At 37.2% G+C, this 18,271-nt stretch overlaps 1 protein-coding gene and 1 non-coding gene across 4 annotated transcripts in view; both read left to right on the forward strand.

The window, feature by feature from the left end:
• ZFR (zinc finger RNA binding protein) overlaps positions 1-18,271 on the forward strand; it is an 87,074-nt gene that overhangs the window by 45,277 nt on the left and 23,526 nt on the right. For 2 of the 3 annotated variants that reach the window (XM_066373778.1, XM_066373787.1), the window contains 7 exons: positions 748-893; positions 4,893-5,055; positions 6,073-6,278; positions 6,995-7,145; positions 9,805-9,946; positions 14,491-14,588; positions 15,451-15,546. In XM_066373778.1, the coding sequence (XP_066229875.1) occupies positions 748-893; positions 4,893-5,055; positions 6,073-6,278; positions 6,995-7,145; positions 9,805-9,946; positions 14,491-14,588; positions 15,451-15,546 (1,002 nt within the window). Of the gene's footprint in view, positions 1-747; positions 894-4,892; positions 5,056-6,072; positions 6,279-6,994; positions 7,146-9,804; positions 9,947-14,490; positions 14,589-15,450; positions 15,547-18,271 lie in introns of those variants that run through there. The other variant, XM_066373796.1, reaches the window with a different exon arrangement.
• Positions 17,729-17,835, forward strand: LOC136390174 (U6 spliceosomal RNA). Its single transcript, XR_010748609.1, has one exon. It is a non-coding gene; the product is annotated as a U6 spliceosomal RNA (small nuclear RNA).

Consider the following 18,271-nt stretch of genomic DNA (forward strand, 5'->3'; position numbering starts at 1 on the left):
TGATTGCTTTCTCATATGTGCCTTGATGGGGAAGATGGCTACAGCAGAGCAAGTGACTCCTTGCTCAAGCCAGTAACCTTTAAGCTCAAGCTAGCGACCATAGGGTCACATCTCTGATTCCATGCTCAAGCCAGTGACTCCACACTCAAGCTGGTGAGCCCATGCTCAAGCCAGTGACTCCAGAGTTTTGAACCTGGGTCATCTATGTCCCAGTCCGACACTCTGTCCTCTGCACCACCGCCTGGTCAGGCATGTATCAAGTTTTTAATTAGGCTGAACTAATCTAATGCATTAGATCCATGTTTCCTCTTAAAAACAGAGCTGGTAAAAATTAAAATAGTCTGTTAAAGGCACTACTTTTCATTGAGAAGAAACTTTAACCCCACACTCAGTCATTTAAAATCATCTGTTTTCCAAAAAAATAAAGGAAAATTAAATATCCATTAGTCCCCTAAGGATCTCTTCTGTTGGTCAGCACTAAATGATGTACTTTTTACATACTCAATATGTAATTTTATACTTGGACAATTAAGAATTTTGGGGGTGGGAGGGGGGAAAAAACAATGTTTATTAATGTATTCTGAATTTTGCCTCTGACTCAGCTTACATACTGTTTGTGCTCTTTTATAATAGGAAATTTGCAACTAAAAGCTTCTATGATGAAAGAATATGTGGAGTTGCATGATGTTTAAATGTGTAGATTGTTGGAGGGGGTGCTTGTTTTTGAAATGTCTTGTATCTTAACAGAAAAAAGTCAATCCAGATTTGCAAGTAGAAGTAAAGCCCAGTATCCGAGCAAGAAAGATTCAAGAAGAGAAAATGAGGAAACAAATGCAGAAAGAGGAGTACTGGCGAAGAAGAGAAGAAGAAGAACGTTGGAGAATGGAAATGAGGTAATATCTTTAACTTTAGTAGTATGATAAGTGGTTCAGTCTTTTCTTTAAAAAACTTAGCTATTCTAAGTATGTAACTCCCATTCAAAGCTATCTAGGGATATTTAATGTACTTTTAATTTTCACGTTTCAGGAAGAGCCTAGGTCTGGAAAAGAAATGCATTAAATTAAGTTATTGACTATTCTGATATTTGACCATGGCCTTTTTATTAGGAATTATGTGTTTAAGTAGTATTTTGTATGTACTAAATACATGAAGAAATAGTTTAATATTATAAATAAATGCCTTAGTTTAAAACAAGCAAAATTGAACATTTGGTTATAACATGCTAAATATAGAATATAAGATTTGGTACAGCCTAGACATCTTAGTGTTGTTGTTTTTTTATTATTTAAAAAATTAAATTTAATAGGATGACATTGATCAATAAGAGTACATAGGTTTCAGGTAAACATTTCTATAGCATTTGAACTGTTGATTGTGTTGTGTACTCATCACTTAAAGTATTTTTTAAAAAGAAAGTTTATGATAGAAATTTAGAGGCTATAAGGAAGGAAAAATGAAAACTATCTTCCAGGGATATCTTCAATTTATTGATTTAACTGACATATCTTTAAATGGTACAGTTCACATACATTCACAGTTATGCACCACAATCAATTTTAGAAACATTTTCATCACCTCCCCCTAAAAACACGAACCCATTAGCAACCACTGACTGTTTTTCTCTCAACCCCTCCCTCTGCCCCTAGGCAACCACTAATACATATCTGTCTCTGTAGATTTGCCTATTCTGGAGATTTCATATAAATGGACTCATAGAATATGTAGTCTTTTTTTGTCTGTCTACTTTCACTTAGCATAATATTTACAAGGTTCATGCATGTTATTGTATATGTCAGTACATTGATTCTTTTTATGACTGTACTACATTTTGCACATTGATTGATGAACACTTATGTTGTTTCCACTTTGGGGCTATCATGAATACTGCTGCCATTCGTACTATGAGTATTTGTGTGCCAGTCATGTCTGACCCCCTTCTCAAGCTGGTAACCTCGAGGTTTCGAACCTAGGTCCTCAGCGCCCCAGGCTGTTGCTCTATCCACTGTACCACACCTGGGCAGGCTCAGGCTGTTTTTATTCATTTCCTCTCATGCCTAAATAACATGAAAGTGTGGTAAAAGTTTATTGTTACAAAATATTGCTTAAGAAACATGATTTCTCTTGGTAGTTATTGGTGTCCTAGTTTGAAGCTGGAAGTAAGAATAAAACTGAGAGAGGGTGAGATGATGAAAAGAAGTTAGAGGCCCTGGCCAGTTGGTTCAGTGGTAGAACATTATCCCAGTTTGTGGATGTCCTGGGTTTGATTCCTGGTCAAGTTACACAGGAGAAGTGCCCATCGCTTCTCTGCCCCTCCCCTTCTTGATTCTCTCGTTTCCTTCTCTCTCTCTCTCTCTCTCTCTCTCTCTCTCTTTCTCTCTTTCTCTCTCTCTCTTTCTCTCTCTCTCTCTCTCTCTCTCTCTCTCGCTCTCTCATCCCCTCCTGTAGCCATGGCTCAATTAGAGCAAGTTGGCCCTGGGCACTAAGCATGGCTCCATGGTCTCTGCCTCAGGTGCTAAGAAGAGCTTGTTTGCTGAGCAATAGAGCAACGCCCCAGATGGGCAGGGACCCAAGTGGACTTGCCTGGTGGATCCCAGTCGTGGTACATGCACGGAGTCTGTCTCTGCCTGCCCTCCTCTCACTGAAAAAAGAAAAGAAGTTAGATTCTGAAAATGTTGACCATTAATGCAGAGGCCTGACCCGTAGTGGTACAGTGGATAGAGCGTTGACTTGGGACGCTGAGGTGTCCCAGGTTCAAAACCTCAAGGTTGCCAACTGGAACACAGGCTCATCCAGCTTGAGCATGGGGTCACTGGCTTGAACATGGGATCATTGACATGATTCTGTGATCGCTGGCTCAAAGCTCAAGGTTGCTGGCTTGAGCAAGGGGTCACTGGCTTGGCTTGATCTCCCCCTCCCCCAATCAAGGCACATATGAGAAGCAATCAATGAACAACTAAAGTGCCGCAACTACAAGTTGATTCTTCTCATCACTCTCCCTTACTGTCTGATTTTCTCTGTCTCTCTTCAAAAAAAAATTTAAAAAGAAAGCAGAGGCTGTATACTAGCTACCCACAGTCCAGTTCAGCCTGTGGGTGTTTTATTTGATATATATAGGTGTTTGTTTTTGGTTTTGTTTTAATTTATTGATTTTTATCAAGAGAGGAAGGGAGAGAGAGAGACAGAAACATTGATTCGTTCCTGTGTGTGCCCTGACCACGGGTGAACTGGCAATCTGCACTTCAGGACGATGCTTTAAACAACCAATCTATCTGGCCGGAGCTGATATACATGATTGTTTTTCAATCTGAACTAACATTCATGACCAACATCAGAGACATTTAAAACCATTAAAATCCTGGGGACCTTGAGATTATAGCATGTACACTGCTTACAAAAAACTAGGTGATACTTTCTTTTTTTTTTTTAACTGAATTTTAATTTTTTTTTTTTTTTAGATTTTATTTATTCATTTTAGAGAGAGGAGACAGAGACAGAGAGAAGGGAGGGAGGAGCAGAAAGCATCAACTCCCATATGTGCCTTGACCAGGGAAGCCTGGGGTTTCAAACCCGAGAACTCAGTGTTCCAGGTCAACGCTTTTAACCACTGCGCCACCGCAGGTCACTAGATGATATTTTATTGCTTCATACTCATTTTTAAATATCCCCAAACTTTTGTGAGCAGTATATTATGACAGTAATTAGTAGGAGCTGAGTCAACCATTGTCTCTAGCTAGAACATGTGCTTTCTACTTTTACCACAGTCTCTATCACTATATTCCCTAGAATGAGACAGAGTATGAGGTGCCATTTATTATTGTCTTACACTATTGTTGTTCCTCATAGTAGAGAAATGTCTTTGCCTCAACCTGTATCTTAAATGGGGAAATTAAAGATAGTCTTTAAGAGTTCTCTCTAAGGAAAAAATAGCATAGTTTTTTGGATACACGAAGAAATTCCTAAATGTCTATGTATTTTGAATCTTTCACTCATACACATTATTGATTTGGCCACATTAGGTAGGCATTTAAGTTGGAAGGAACTAAAGCTTCTGATGCGTATTCTTTCACCTTTGACCTCAAACTATGAAATTTTGTTTCGCTTTTCCTTTTGTATTCTCACCTTCTCTTCTCACTTCCATTCACTTCCACTACTTCCTTCTAAATAAAAGCAAATAAGGGAAATTGGATACAAAAGGGGAAACGGTGTTAGCAAGATTGATTTAGATTTTTTAATTGCTTTTTATGTCATTATTGATATAAGTTCTTGGGTTCTATTTTTTTTTTAAGATTTTATTTATTGATTTGAGAGAGAGGGAGGGTGGGGGGAGGAACAGCAAGCATCAACTTGTAGTAGTTGCCCCTGGCTGGTTGGCTCGGTGGTAGAGCGTAGGCCTGGCATGCAGAAGTCCCGGGTTCGATTCCCGGCCAGGGCACACAGGAGAGGCGCCCATCTGCTTCTCCACCCCTCCCCCTCTCCTTCCTCTTTGTCTCTCTCTTCCCTTCCCTCAACCGAGGCTCCATTGTAGCAAAAGATGGCCCGGGCGCTGGGGATGGCTCCTTGGCCTCTGCCTCAGGCGCTAGAATGGCTCTGGTCACAACAAATGGGCAGAGCATCGCCCCCTGGTGGGCATGCCGGGTGGATCCCGGTCGGGAGCATGCGGGAGTCTGTCTGACTGCCTCCCTGTTTCCAGCTTCAGAAAAATACAAAAAACAAACAAAAAAAACAACAACAACAACTTGTAGTAGTTGCTTCTCATGTGCTTTGACTGGGCAAGCCCAGGGTTTTAAACCAGTGACCTCAGCATTCCAGGTCAACACTTTATCCACTGCGCCACCACAGATTAGGCAAATTATATTTTTCTTATAGGTTTGTAATGTCACTCTGTGTTTCAGACGTTATGAAGAAGATATGTACTGGAGAAGAATGGAGGAAGAACAACATCATTGGGATGATCGCCGCCGAATGCCTGATGGTGGCTATCCTCATGGTCCCCCAGGTCCGCTAGGCCTTCTGGGAGTCCGACCAGGCATGCCTCCTCAGCCACAGGGACCTGCAGTGAGTGTCCACTTTGTTTATGTGGGAGTGAAAATGTAACATTGGTTCGGCATTAGAATATAACAGTTTGGAGGACTAATTCTTGGACTAAGTAATTTCAATGTAACTTTTACATCTGATTTAGAATATTTCCTCTGGGTTTTTTTGGGGGGGGCAGTGATCTAGCATCCACCTATTATGTTTTAGTAATTGATTCTAGAAAGAGTAAGTGAGGGAGGAGAAGCCCCAATTTGTTATTCCACTTATTTATGCATTTATTGGTTGATTCTTTTTTTTTTTTGTATTTTTTGAAGCTGGAAATGGGGAGAGACAGTCAGACAGACTCCCACATGCGCCCGACCGGGATCCACCCGGCACACCCACCAGGGGGCGACGCTCTGCCCACCAGGGGGTGATGCACTGCCCCTCCGGGGCGTCGCTCTGTTGCGACCAGAGCCACTCTAGCACCTGGGGCAGTGGCCAAGGAGCCATCCCCAGCGCCCGGGCCATCTTTGCTCCAATGGAGCCTCGCTGCGGGAGGGAAAGAGAGAGACAGAGAGGAAGGAGAGGGGGAGGGGTGGAGAAGCAGATGGGTGCTTCTGTGTGCCTTGGCCGGAAATTGAACCCGGGACTTCCGCACACCAGGCCGACGCGCTACCACTGAGCCAACTAGCCAGGGCCTCTCATTTGTCTTTACACAGAACAAGCATCTGTATAACATTAAAGGCAAAAAAATGTTTCAGAATCACTGGTTTTTAAAGTTGAGTAAAACAGTATTATAACTTTAGCTGGTGTGTATTAGAATTTTACATACTTGAGGGAAAATATATGTACATACATACATATTCTAGGTAGTATAACTTTCAATAATTTGATCTTTGTTGTTGAAATGGAAAAAAGGAAAAGATAGTTTTAAATGGACATTTTGCATAATTGACTTTGTTATTGAGAAGATATGACAAATATGTAAATTTTAAAAATAGTCTGCTTTTGCTCAGGAAACATTTTTTAAAATGAAGTAACTATTTTTTTCTGTAGCCTCTACGTCGTCCTGATTCATCTGATGACCGTTATGTAATGACAAAACACGCAACTATTTACCCAACTGAAGAGGAATTACAGGCAGTTCAGAAAATTGTTTCTATCACTGAACGTGCTTTGAAACTTGTTTCAGACAGTTTGTCTGAACATGAAAAGAGCAAGAGCAAAGAGGGAGATGATAAGAAAGAGGGAGGTAAAGACAGGTGTGTTTTCAGTTATCTACTTTGTATGTTTTTGCTTTTCCTTACATGGACTTACACTTGAGATAAAAGTTGCAAAGATTAAATACTCTGGTGTGAGTCTACCTGTCTTGTCATGCTTTGGTTAGTTATCTAATGAACTGCTTTTTGTTAAAATGAGAAATTCATAATTCCATACAATCTTCAATTTTGTAAATTCACATGTTATTTAAATTTATATAAAACTGTTTTGAGTCTGTTTTCAAAGCCACCTGTGTAGTTTCTAATTGCATTTATCGGCTGTTGAGTTATATTTATTTATTGCATCTGTTCCACATCCAGTCTTTGTTTTTGCAACTTTTTTTCCTTAATACATTAACTGTAAAGCATGAATAAGCCTAAGCTTTACCGCAGCTTTTATATCAAGTGTTGCATTGCGATCTATAACTTCATGCTCCCTTTATTTGGAAATATTTTTGTATAATTTTAGAAATGACTATTCTAACTTGTAAAATGTGACACAGAAGCATTATTGTTTTTTGCTTTTCAGTCATCCCTGTGAGGACTCAACTAGATTATCTAAATGAAAGGTGCTTCTAAAAATAAATTAAATGTTTTATACTGTAGTTGGTGATAAATTTAATAGTATATAAGTTATTTAATTTACATTTGTGTGTTCAGCGACTATCATGGTTCTGTTGAGAAAAGAAATGTCATAATACAATTTGATTATACTTCAGAGCTTTAAAAGGAGTTTTGCGAGTGGGAGTATTGGCAAAAGGATTACTTCTCCGAGGAGATAGAAATGTCAACCTTGTTTTGCTATGCTCAGAGAAACCTTCAAAGACATTATTAAGCCGTATTGCAGAAAACCTACCCAAACAGCTTGCTGTAAGTATTATAGAAATGTTCATTTTACCCATTGTCAAGCTTAGAAGTTTTGGCAGGACTAAATGTGCTTCAGCTTAAACCTAAGTCAGCTTTTAAATTTTTGGCTTGACTTTCTGTATTGAATTTTATTTATTTATATATTTTTTTCCTTGTTTTCAAAGTGAGAGGAGAGGACATAGACCGACTCCCTCGTGCTCCCCTACCGGGATCCACCTGGCAACCTCTGGCTGGGCCTGATGCTCTGCCCAATGCTCTGCCCATCTGGGGCCATTGCGTTCAAACCAGTCAAGCCATGGCTGAGGGGAGGGAGTAGAGGGGGAAGGATGGAGAAGCAGATGGTTGCTTTTCTTGTGTGCCCTTACCTGAAATCAAACCTGGGACATCCACATGTCAGGCCAATGCTCTACCACTGAGCCAGTTGGCCAGGGATGCATTTTTTCTTGGTTGTGCAAATTGGTAACGCTATTTTCTACTTTGTCTTTTTAGATTTTATGATGCTTGTATTTGGCATGAAGCCATCTTGCAAATTTATTTTAAAATATAAAATTTTATGTCCTCTTCCTGTTCTTTTTCTCAAGTTTTAAATCACCAGAGAGAAAGTTGTTCCGAACAGAAAGAGATTTTTTAAAAAACAAAGCTTGTGTATAGCAAGCTTGATTTTTTTTTTTTTTTTTTTTTTTTTTTACAGATAGAGAGTCAGAGAGAGGGCTAGATAGGGACAGACAGACAGGAATGGAGAGAGATGAGAATCATCAATCATCAGTTTTTCATTGCGACACCTTAGCTGTTCATTGATTGCTTTCTCATATCTGCCTTGATCATGGGGCTACAGCAGAGCGAGTAACCCCTTGCTTGAGCCTTAGGTCCAAGCTGGTGAGCTTTGCTCAAACCAGATGAGCCCACACTCAAGCTGGCAACCTCGGGGTCTCGAACCTGGGTCCTCGGCATCCGAGTCCAACGCTCTATCCACTGCGCCACCGCCTGGTCAGGCAAGCTTAAATTTTTTTAAAAAAAATCATGAACCTCTTGCTTACTTAGTTGAATATGTTTTTAATAAAATACAGAGTCTTTCTGATTTGATTTTCCCCAGTTTTATTGTAATTATTTTCAATTTTCATCTGTTACAATGGTAGGAATTACTTCTCTGGTGTCCATTTAGCAAATCATGGGAATGCACAATTATTAAAATATCCCCTTTTGGCCCTACAAAAAGCAATTTCTTTTAAGATTGAGTATTTAAAAGTTTTTTGCTTAGCTTGTCAGAATCTCAGATTGAGATTTAAAATAAAGATTCCTTTAATAATTTAATGTATAAAACTTATTTCAGAACCTTTCAATTTAATTAGACATTCTAAATCCAAGGATTGACATTTACTGGTAATGTGTATTGTATAGTAATGCGAAAGAATAAATAGTACCTGATCACAGCCGAGGAACTAATAACAAGGGAATAATGAAATACGCTTGAGTTTAAGCCCTGACAACTCTGGCACTTACTGTTGTTTGCTTTGTTATTACCATTGTTTCAGATGTGAAGTTCCTTTTTTATTTTTTTTTTATTGATTTTAATGAGAGAGGGAGGGAGGGAGCGACAGGAATATCAATCTGTTCCTGTATGTGCCCTGAGCAGGGATCGAACCAGCAACCTATGTGCTTTGGGTTGATGCTCCAACCAACTGAGCTATCCAGCCAGGGCTGAAGTTTCTTATTGTGGGTGAGTCTAAGGATTAGGAGCCAGTAGAATTGACACTATCTACTTGTACCCCTCTGTTGAGGCTGCTTGGGCAATGAGAGAGAGGAAGAGATTTGAGGACCTTGGCAGAATTAGGTAAATTTGCAAGAAACCTCTTGATCCTAATTGTGGTCCTTAGTAAAACCACAAAGCAGGAAATGTTATATCCTAAGTGAATAATTACCAGTTAAACAGTTAACAGAAAAGTAGACTATTCTTTCCTTATCAGTCTGTACTTATACAAGTGGTAGATAAGCAAGAGAAATAGAATTCTTCATTGTCATTATTGTCATAGTTTACATTTGTGTTTAAGTGCTTCAGTGTAGTTAATTCATTGAATCCTCCAACAATCCTATAGAATAGAATTACTGTCTTCATTTTACAGAAATAGGTATAAGAGAATTCAAAGAATTGTAAAAGGAAAGTGGAGCAATAGTTCAAATGGTTCAGTGATATTTGCATTAATTACAAAGTTTCTTGGAGGGAGTGTTATATGATCTAGTTTTTATAAAGTCATTATGGTAGTGGACAAATGAAAAAGCCCTAATGGCCTGACTGGTGGGAGAACATCGACCTGGGACACCGAGTCTCAGGTTCCAAACCCTGAGATCGCCAGCTTGAGCCGTGGCATCATAGAGTTTAGCCAAAGGCTGCTGGTTTGAGCAAGGAATCACTGGCTTGGCTTGAGCCCCCCAGTCAAGACACATAAGAGAAGCAGTCATTGAACAACTAAAGTGACGCAACTACGAGTTGATGCTTCTCATCTCTCTCTCTCTCTCTTTCTCTTTCTCCTCTTCTCCCCCTTCTCTTCCTCTTCTCTTCTTCCTCTTCTCTTTCTCGCTAAAAAAAGAAGAAAGAGCCATAATGAAACTGCTTTGTTTGAGATGTAAAAGGCCCAACTAATATTTTGTACTCTTCCTTACATAGGTTATAAGTCCTGAGAAGTATGACATAAAATGCGCTGTGTCTGAAGCGGCAATAATTTTGAATTCATGTGTGGAACCTAAAATGCAAGTCACTATCACCCTTACATCTCCAATTATTCGAGAAGAGAACATGAGGGAAGGAGGTTGGAAAGCCATTAAACATTCTACTTTTCTATTAATTTTTTTATTTATCTACTCTTTAAGATGGCATTAAGCCCTAGAAGGCAACATGCTGGCATTAATATGAAGTTGATGGATTTGACTTATATAGTGACCAGTTTTACTTAAGATTATTTCCCAGAAAATAAATGCTCTTTTTAGTATTGTACTTTTTATAATATGAAACACTCATGGTATTATTGACTTTCTTGATTTTTTTCTTTTCTTGCTAACCTCAGATTTCTGGAAAAAAATAAGCTCAAAATTATTCTTACCGGTATAGTTGCGACACATGAAAAAATTAAATGTTGCTAGTAAGGGGCCACAAATTTAACTTCTTTTAAGAAGTTCTTGCCTTGTCTTAGAAAAAAAGACAAAAGCTTCAGAAATAAAATTGGTTAAATACCCATAAGTTATATTTTTAGATGCATTGTTATATGTAATTATGAATTTGGCTTGTCCTGTAGTAAAAATATTTCTAGTTCTCTGAGGTTATTCTTTGGTTTGGAGTGCTCCATAAATGCAGAATACCTAACACACATAGATTTGGGCATTTGACCCCACTAATATCCTAGAGATGTTGGAAAATAAGTGGTGTAGGTGTAGTTAGTGAGAGACAGTACAAGTCAAGATTTACTTCACAATTGTAGACTTACATCCTGCCAGTGCCAGCAATGTTGCTTTAGGGACTATTCTGTAACATTTTCAAAGCTTCAAAAGCTTAAGCCAAAAAGCATGGTCAGTGTCTGCAGTATGTTGGTTCTGTTGTTTTATGGGTCAGATAAAATTTACTTTGTTTCCTTTCATGTTGTTTTTGTACATCTTAACTTGTTGATTATGGAGTTATAGCCTACAGTAATATTCCTTTGTGGTATTTATATAGGAGAAAAGAATACTATATATTGAATATTAAAATTATCTAATATAGCATCAGTAGTCTATCAATTACAGTCATTTTAAAATTATTTTCTTATAGCAAAGCAATTTTTTTAAGGCACTGGGCTTTCTACAGCCCAGGAAAAGAACATTTTATTAATGACACCATTGGAAGACCTGTCTAATTTTGCATACTTTCTATATACAATGTGTCAGGACTTGTATATTCTATAACATTTGCATTTTTAAAATAAGTGTGTTTTGTGTAAAGGATCTTTTATATGAACATGAATTTCCACTCAAGGTCTAGCTGTGGGTATTGCTGGCAAAATAGTTCCTGAGCCAATTTGGTCGATTCATATGCAGCATTTGAGTCTTAGGATTCAGAAAAATAAATCTTCTAATATGATATGTTATAAATAAAAGTTGCTGTATTTAGTATGAAATACTTGTATAACCATTAATTTTATTTCAGAGCATATTTTGTCCAATTATAATTAGGCTGTTTAATTTGTACAGTATCAAGTCATTTTATTATGTTTCAAAAATCTAAAGTCAGTGCTATCATTTTTGTAGTAGAATGTTTAATAATCTATCCCTCTAAAGGAAACAAAATTATATTTTTGTCTGACCCAGACTTGACTTATCTTAGAATTATTGTTCTGAATTTTGTAAATATTATGTTGAGAGAAATGGTAGTTCAAAATGGAAAGATTTTACTTCAAGACACTGAGCTGAAAAGTTGGATATGCCAAAAGTATAGAAGCATTGATAGAGTGTTCCTTGCTGCAGATAACTGCAGTAAACCATGTCTTTAGCTTCATTATGAAGATTGCTTCTTTCTTGCTGCAGAATAACGGTATGTATTCTCTCTCACTGCAGCTCCCAATGCTCTGTGTCTTAAAATCATTTAAGCCTATAGCTTGCTTTGGGGAGTTAGTACAGGGGTAAGGAAGGCTTTGCCGGAAGAGTGATTGTAAATCATGCGACTTGAGACTTGCGCATAGTGTGGTAGCCTCTTTAATGCGTAATGGTCCTATTTAATACCAAAACTGATTTAAAGGAAATAAATGTCAAATAACTGTTAAACGCATGATATCTATTTTATGGTACTGTGTTTGACAGTTAATAATATTAAGTAAATGTTTAATTGACTTGAAGTTTGAAATGTTCAAAATGCTCTAACCCTTGCTACAGAGTGTTTTCTGCAGCAAGTCAAGTATTGTGTGTGTTTCTTTCCACCTGTAGCTTATCAGGCCCGGTCCAAAGCCTTCTAGCAGAGGGATTGATTCCTGTCAGGGGTTGCTGCCAAGACATCGGAAGGATTTTTGACCAAGGTTTTCAAAAGCTCAGTGTCACACCTGCCATTTGGTTAAGAAAGGATTTTGGATGCAGAGCCTGGCATTTATTGTCTTCTGTGTGGCTGTTTTTGTCTTTGTCTCTTTTAGAATTGAGCAGTGTTCACACTAGTTTTTAAATGGTTGGGTGGATTATATATCTTTTACATAACCATGTTAATTTAAATTAATATATTCCCATTAACTTGTATTTATAAAATAGTGTGGACACAGCATGTTTTCTAACTGGTGATTAACCCCTTAAAATCTATGGAATACATTCATGTAGGATAAGAATTTTCTTTAAAATAAATTAACTAATTTTTGTTTTGTTTTAACTGGGTAATAGGCAACAAGTATGATTTTAGTACAGTATATATAAGGGGTTAATCCACTTAAAATATAAAATGGGTGCAAAAATCCACACTCTAAATTTAACAGAAATTTTCTAGCTCTTAATTTGTTTTTAAATTGCAATAGGTGTCTTGGCATCTTTGAAATTGTATCATTTAATTAAAATTTTCAAAGTTATGAATGCTTGTATGCAGAAAGAAAAATTTCTTCCATTTTGGAGGAAATTATAACATTCTGAATTAACATTAGAAATTCAGGAAAAAATTTAGAAAGAGATTGCACATTGTCACCTATTTGCATTCTAGCTTTAGCAAATAATATGAATAAATAGAAACATGGAAAAGAGGGCCTTTCAGCATGTTCTGTAACCCAGCTTTGGGGAGTGAGTTTTTTGTTGTTCTTTTTTCCTTTTTTCCTTTCTTAGCTGAGCTTGTCTGTGTTCCTTTTTCTTATCTCAGAATAGCTCACTTCTTATGTTCAATATATTTCTGAATTCACTAGTTGGTCTTGCAGGTTTTGCGATTACCACTTTAAAAAAGTAACTAATACTTTTGTCTTAATAGTTTGACTACCCAGATTCCTCTTAGCATTCATTCTCAGAATACCAGTAGTGCTCTTTGATGATCTGGATTTTCTGAAAAATCTATGCCATCTGATTATTTGAGGAGTAAGAACGAAAAATAGAATGTCCAGACAGAGTATTGAATTTTTTATTGCTTTAAAATACTTTTCCTATGTTAGCTACTCAAAATAGGGGCAAGTATCTCTTAAGATTTTTGAGTGGTCATATAAAATATCTAATCAAGTAACTTGCCCAGAGTTGCAACAGTCTTCTTAAAATAAAATTGTCATTAACTTTTTCTTTTTCAAATATTTCTTATTTTTCCCTCTTCCATTTGGTATGCTCAATGATTTATTAAATTATATCCTAAATGCCACATAGTTTTGGTACAGAAGACTGTTAAATTCAATTACCTGACTGGTATATAATTCCCCATATTTAGAAAATATTTATACTGTTAAAGTCACACCAGTTTGATGGATTTAATTGCTATTTACTTGTGAATAGTTTGATTAGCAAATTTACTGTTAAACACATTTTACAGATATGTTTAGGTAAACATGAGGTTGGCCCTCCAACTACTTTTGTGAATGTAAAGTTGACTTCTTGTCATGGTTTAGGTTCAGATTTTCTTTTCAAGGTTTATGTTGCTCATCTATGTTTTAACGTAATAGTCTGATTAAAATCAGTTATTATAACCTTAGATCCTACATATTATCATCAAAGCATTCTGTTTTACTCCATCTTTTCTACTCTATACTTACTCTTTTTAACTATGCTAGGTCCTGTTTCCCTTTTCTACATTACCCATTGTTTCTCTTCAGTTATTCTTTGGAACACTTGATGGGAACTTTGAATTTTAAAGAGCATTTCTTATTTTCTTACAACTAAAAATCTTGTGGAAGAGAAAATATTGAACTCTTAAAAATGCCAATTTTTGCCTCTTTATTTTTTTGTAATTATTACTATGTTGTCGTTTTCATATTTATCATTAATTCTTTGCTGTATTAGCCCCAGAATAACCTGTGACCATTTAAAATACTGAACCAACTCAGTTTTTGTACATTCTCATTTATTAAGGTGGATTTTTGTGTTCCTTTTTGTCTTGTCATCTTTGTGCTGGTGCACTGTATCCAGTAATCCTTCCTGTTGATTTTATTTTGGTGGATAAGGTTTATATTTGCAGAAAGTACTATATTTCTAAATTAAGAGTTTTATTCTTTTGATCATTGTGGTGTTGGGATTATGTAAATATGTGGAAAATAATTCCTTGAAAACATTTAAGTGCTAATAATTCTCAAATGGCTCATGTGACACTGATGCTACTTTAAGGAAGTGTCTTGCTTACCTGGTCAAACACCCATTCCTCACTGCATTTTGCCAATTCAATCCATTTTAGATGTAACCTCGGGTATGGTGAAAGACCCACCGGACGTCTTGGACAGGCAAAAATGCCTTGACGCTCTGGCTGCTCTACGCCACGCTAAGTGGTTCCAGGTTCGGAACATCATTTTACTTTTTTATTGTAGCCTTATGAGAGAGTAGTTCAGTACAACATGTTTAACTGTGTTTAAACATTTCAAAAGATTGCCCAAGCAACACTTTTAAATTAAATTTCAGAAAATATGTTAACATAGAAAGCTGGGTTTGAATATCTGCATATTGCAGTTACTATTAATTTGATAATGAACTTAGGTTTTGGGGGTGTTTTGTAGTTTGGGTTTTTTTTATTTTTATTTTTTGTAGCTATATTTAACGTTGACTTGTTTAGGAACATCACATGTTTGTGTATATATATTATATTCCATAAGGCTGCAGATTAACTTTGCTTTAAATAATGGAACATGTGTTTAAAGCTTTGTGTATAGTTCTAAGATTTTTTTCCCCCTCTTTCTCTAAGTTAATAAGTGTAGGGAGTGAAAGGTGAGGGAGCAGCTGTTTGGTTTAGTGACTTTGCAGTCATGCAAAGGCACAGAAGGGAAACCAAACAGATTTCCTTAACCTTTCAGTCCCTAGACAAACTTTTTAGCTCTTGACTTTTTCTTTTATTTCTAATGTAGGCAGATTTTTTTAAGTTTATGAATTTAAATGATTACAGGTCAAGGTTCACAGGGTATCAAGAAATATTCTTCTTGTATAATCTGTTTACTTTGTCCTAAAATACCAGCTTTTAAATACTAACCCTGACATAAAATATTGCTGTGAATGGCAGCTCATTGAATCCAATTTTAAGTGTAATTATTTTTGTTCTGTTTTTATCTGAGCTTCCATTGAACAGTGGTATTTTAACTTTTTTTCATCAAGGGATATTTTCAATATTTCTAAGATTAATTCAGTTGGTTTTTGTGTTGCTCTCAAGGCTAGAGCTAATGGTCTGCAGTCCTGTGTGATTATCATACGTATTCTCCGGGACCTTTGTCAGCGAGTTCCAACTTGGTCTGATTTTCCAAGCTGGGTAAGTAGTATGTCACTGTGTGCTGTCAAAAATGAACAATTAGGAAATATTTCTGCAGTTTTCATAGTCTCATATTCTGCTTAACTTTATTTTCATTTCCTAAAATATACTTTATTTTCCTCTTCTAGTGAGAAATCCTAGGAGTCTTAGGGTTTTTAACTTTTTGAGAATTTAGTACTTAAAAAACTGCACTTGAGGCCCTGGCCGGTTGGCTCAGTGGTAGAGCGTCGGCCTGGCATACAGAAGTCCCGGGTTCGATTCCCAGCCAGGGCACACAGGAGAAGCGCCCATCTGCTTCTCCACCCCTCCCCCTCTCCTTCCTCTCTCTCTCTCTCTCTTCCCCTCCCGCAGCGAGGCTCCATTGGAGCAAAGATGGCCCAGGCACTGGGGATGGCTCCTTGGCCTCTGCCCCAGGCGCTAGAGTGGCTCTGGTCGCAACAGAGCGACGCCCCGGATGGGCAGAGCGTCGCCCCCTGGTGGGCATGCCGGTGGATCCCGGTCGGGCGCATGCGGGAGTCTGTCTGACTGTCTCTCCCTGTTTCTAGCTTCAGAAAAATACAAAAAAAAAAGAAAGAAAAAGAAATATACATTATTCAGAAATAGGAATATTGGCAGGATATTCAAAGAATGCAGAAAGGAAGTGAAAGCCTTATTTTTTAAAGGCAAATTATTTAGCAGTTTGTTGTGATTTCTTCCAGGGAAAAGAGACATGTGTATGCATCCCATATATCCCTATATTTATGTACATACAAGTATCCCTTTGATATTTGAACCTTTTTGGATTCTGAATAGAAAATTCAGAGAAGTATTCATTCAAAAATATAATTGAACTCTTTGATTCAGAGTTGGGTTTGTTAGTAAGGGTGGAGTAACCAGGGTTAAGGTCAGTCTGTCTCTCTCTCTCACTCTCTTTCCCCTTCCTCACTCTCTCACTCCCTCATTCCTTCACTTCCTCTCCCTCCTGGGATTACTTCCCCTGGGAGTAATCATGCTATTTACATTATTTGCATTCTTCTTTACAACATGTATCTTGATTGCTCTTGGAGAAGGGCACAGTCAGGTCTCCCTCATTCTCTGCATTGACTAGGTGGTATTCCCTTTGTATAGGAATGCCCTATTTTATTTAACTGGTATCTATTTGATGGACCATTGGGTTGTTTGTAGTTTGCTATTAGGTTTTTATATTATTGTCAAACTTTTGTGAATATTATACACATGGTAAATTACTAAGACTAGAATTTCAAGGTCAGAGAACACATGCTTATTGTTAACCAGAAAGTTGTATCATTTAAAACTTCCTAAAACTGTTGAAGTGATCATTTCCTTCATGCCCTAACAGTAGAATATTATCATATACATTTTTTTGAGTGATTCCTGGTATTTCTAATTATATTTCTCTTTAACTGTCATTTCTTAATTATATTTTTTCTGTAGAAAATTGGCATCTGTATTGAAAATTACTTCTTTTGGTTTTTTATTTGCTTTTCAACTTTATGGAATTTTTGCTACATAAAAGTTTAAAATTTTTTACAAATTCTAACATTAATCTTTTTTAACTTCTGGGTTTTGGATTCTGCTTACAAAATCCTCGTGTGTTTTAGGTTAATAAATCAGTTCACACAATCTTTCTTCTAGAGCTTTTCCTTTTTCTATCAAATTATATTTTCTGCAAGTGCATGTGTATATATTATAATACCTAGCCAAAGCTCCTAAAGGATATATTCCAAATTACTAGCAGTTGTTTCTGAGAAAAGTAGGAGCAAGGGATGATTAGAATAGAGAGCTGTAATGTTTGGTTTTTATCAGGATAAAATATGTATCTGTTGATTGTAAAATTAAAAATTGACTTAAAAACTATAAATGGCCTGACCAGGTGATGGTGCAGTTGATAGAGCGTCGGACTGGGATGCGGAAGGACCCAGGTTCGAGACCCCGAGGTCGCCAGCTTGGACCCAAGGTCGCTGGCTCGAGCAAGGGGTTACTCAGTCTGCTGAAGGTCTGCTGTCAAGGCACATATGAGAAAGCAATCAATGAACAACTAAGGTGTTGCAAAGCGCAACGAAAAACTAATGATTGATGCTTCTCATCTCTCTGTTCCTGTCTGTCTGTCTGTCCCTATCTATCCCTCTCTCTCTGACTCTCTCTCTGTCTCTGTAAAAAAAAAAAAAAAAACTATAAATGGGTGCTCACTTCAGCAGCACATATACTAAAATTGGAACGATACAGAGAAGATTAGCATGGCCCCTGCGCAAGGATGACACGCAAATTCGTGAAGCATTCCATGTTTTTGAGCGAAATAAGTAAATCAGAAAAAACTAAGAACTATGTGATTCCATACATAGGTGGGACATAAAAATGAGACTCAGAGACATGGACAAGAGTGCAGGGGTTACGGGGTGGGGGTAGGAGAGGGGAGGGGCACAAAGAAAACCAGTTAGAAGGTGACAGAAGATAATTGGACTTTGGGTGATGGGAATGCAGCATAATCAAATGTCAAAATAACCTAGAGATGTTTTCTCTGAACATATGTACCCTGATTTATCAACGTCACCCCGTTAAAATTAATTTTTAAAAAAACCAAAAACTGTTTTACCACACCAATTGCCAATTATTCCAGTACCACTTAACAATTTATTTAATAATGATTATCTATTTTTTCAACTCCCAGTTTGAAATGTCATCATTATAAACCAGTGGTTCTCAGCCAGGGGCAGTTTTGCCCCCT

This window comes from Saccopteryx leptura, chromosome 1, assembly GCF_036850995.1.
Source record: "Saccopteryx leptura isolate mSacLep1 chromosome 1, mSacLep1_pri_phased_curated, whole genome shotgun sequence".
Lineage (NCBI taxonomy): Eukaryota > Metazoa > Chordata > Mammalia > Chiroptera > Emballonuridae > Saccopteryx > Saccopteryx leptura.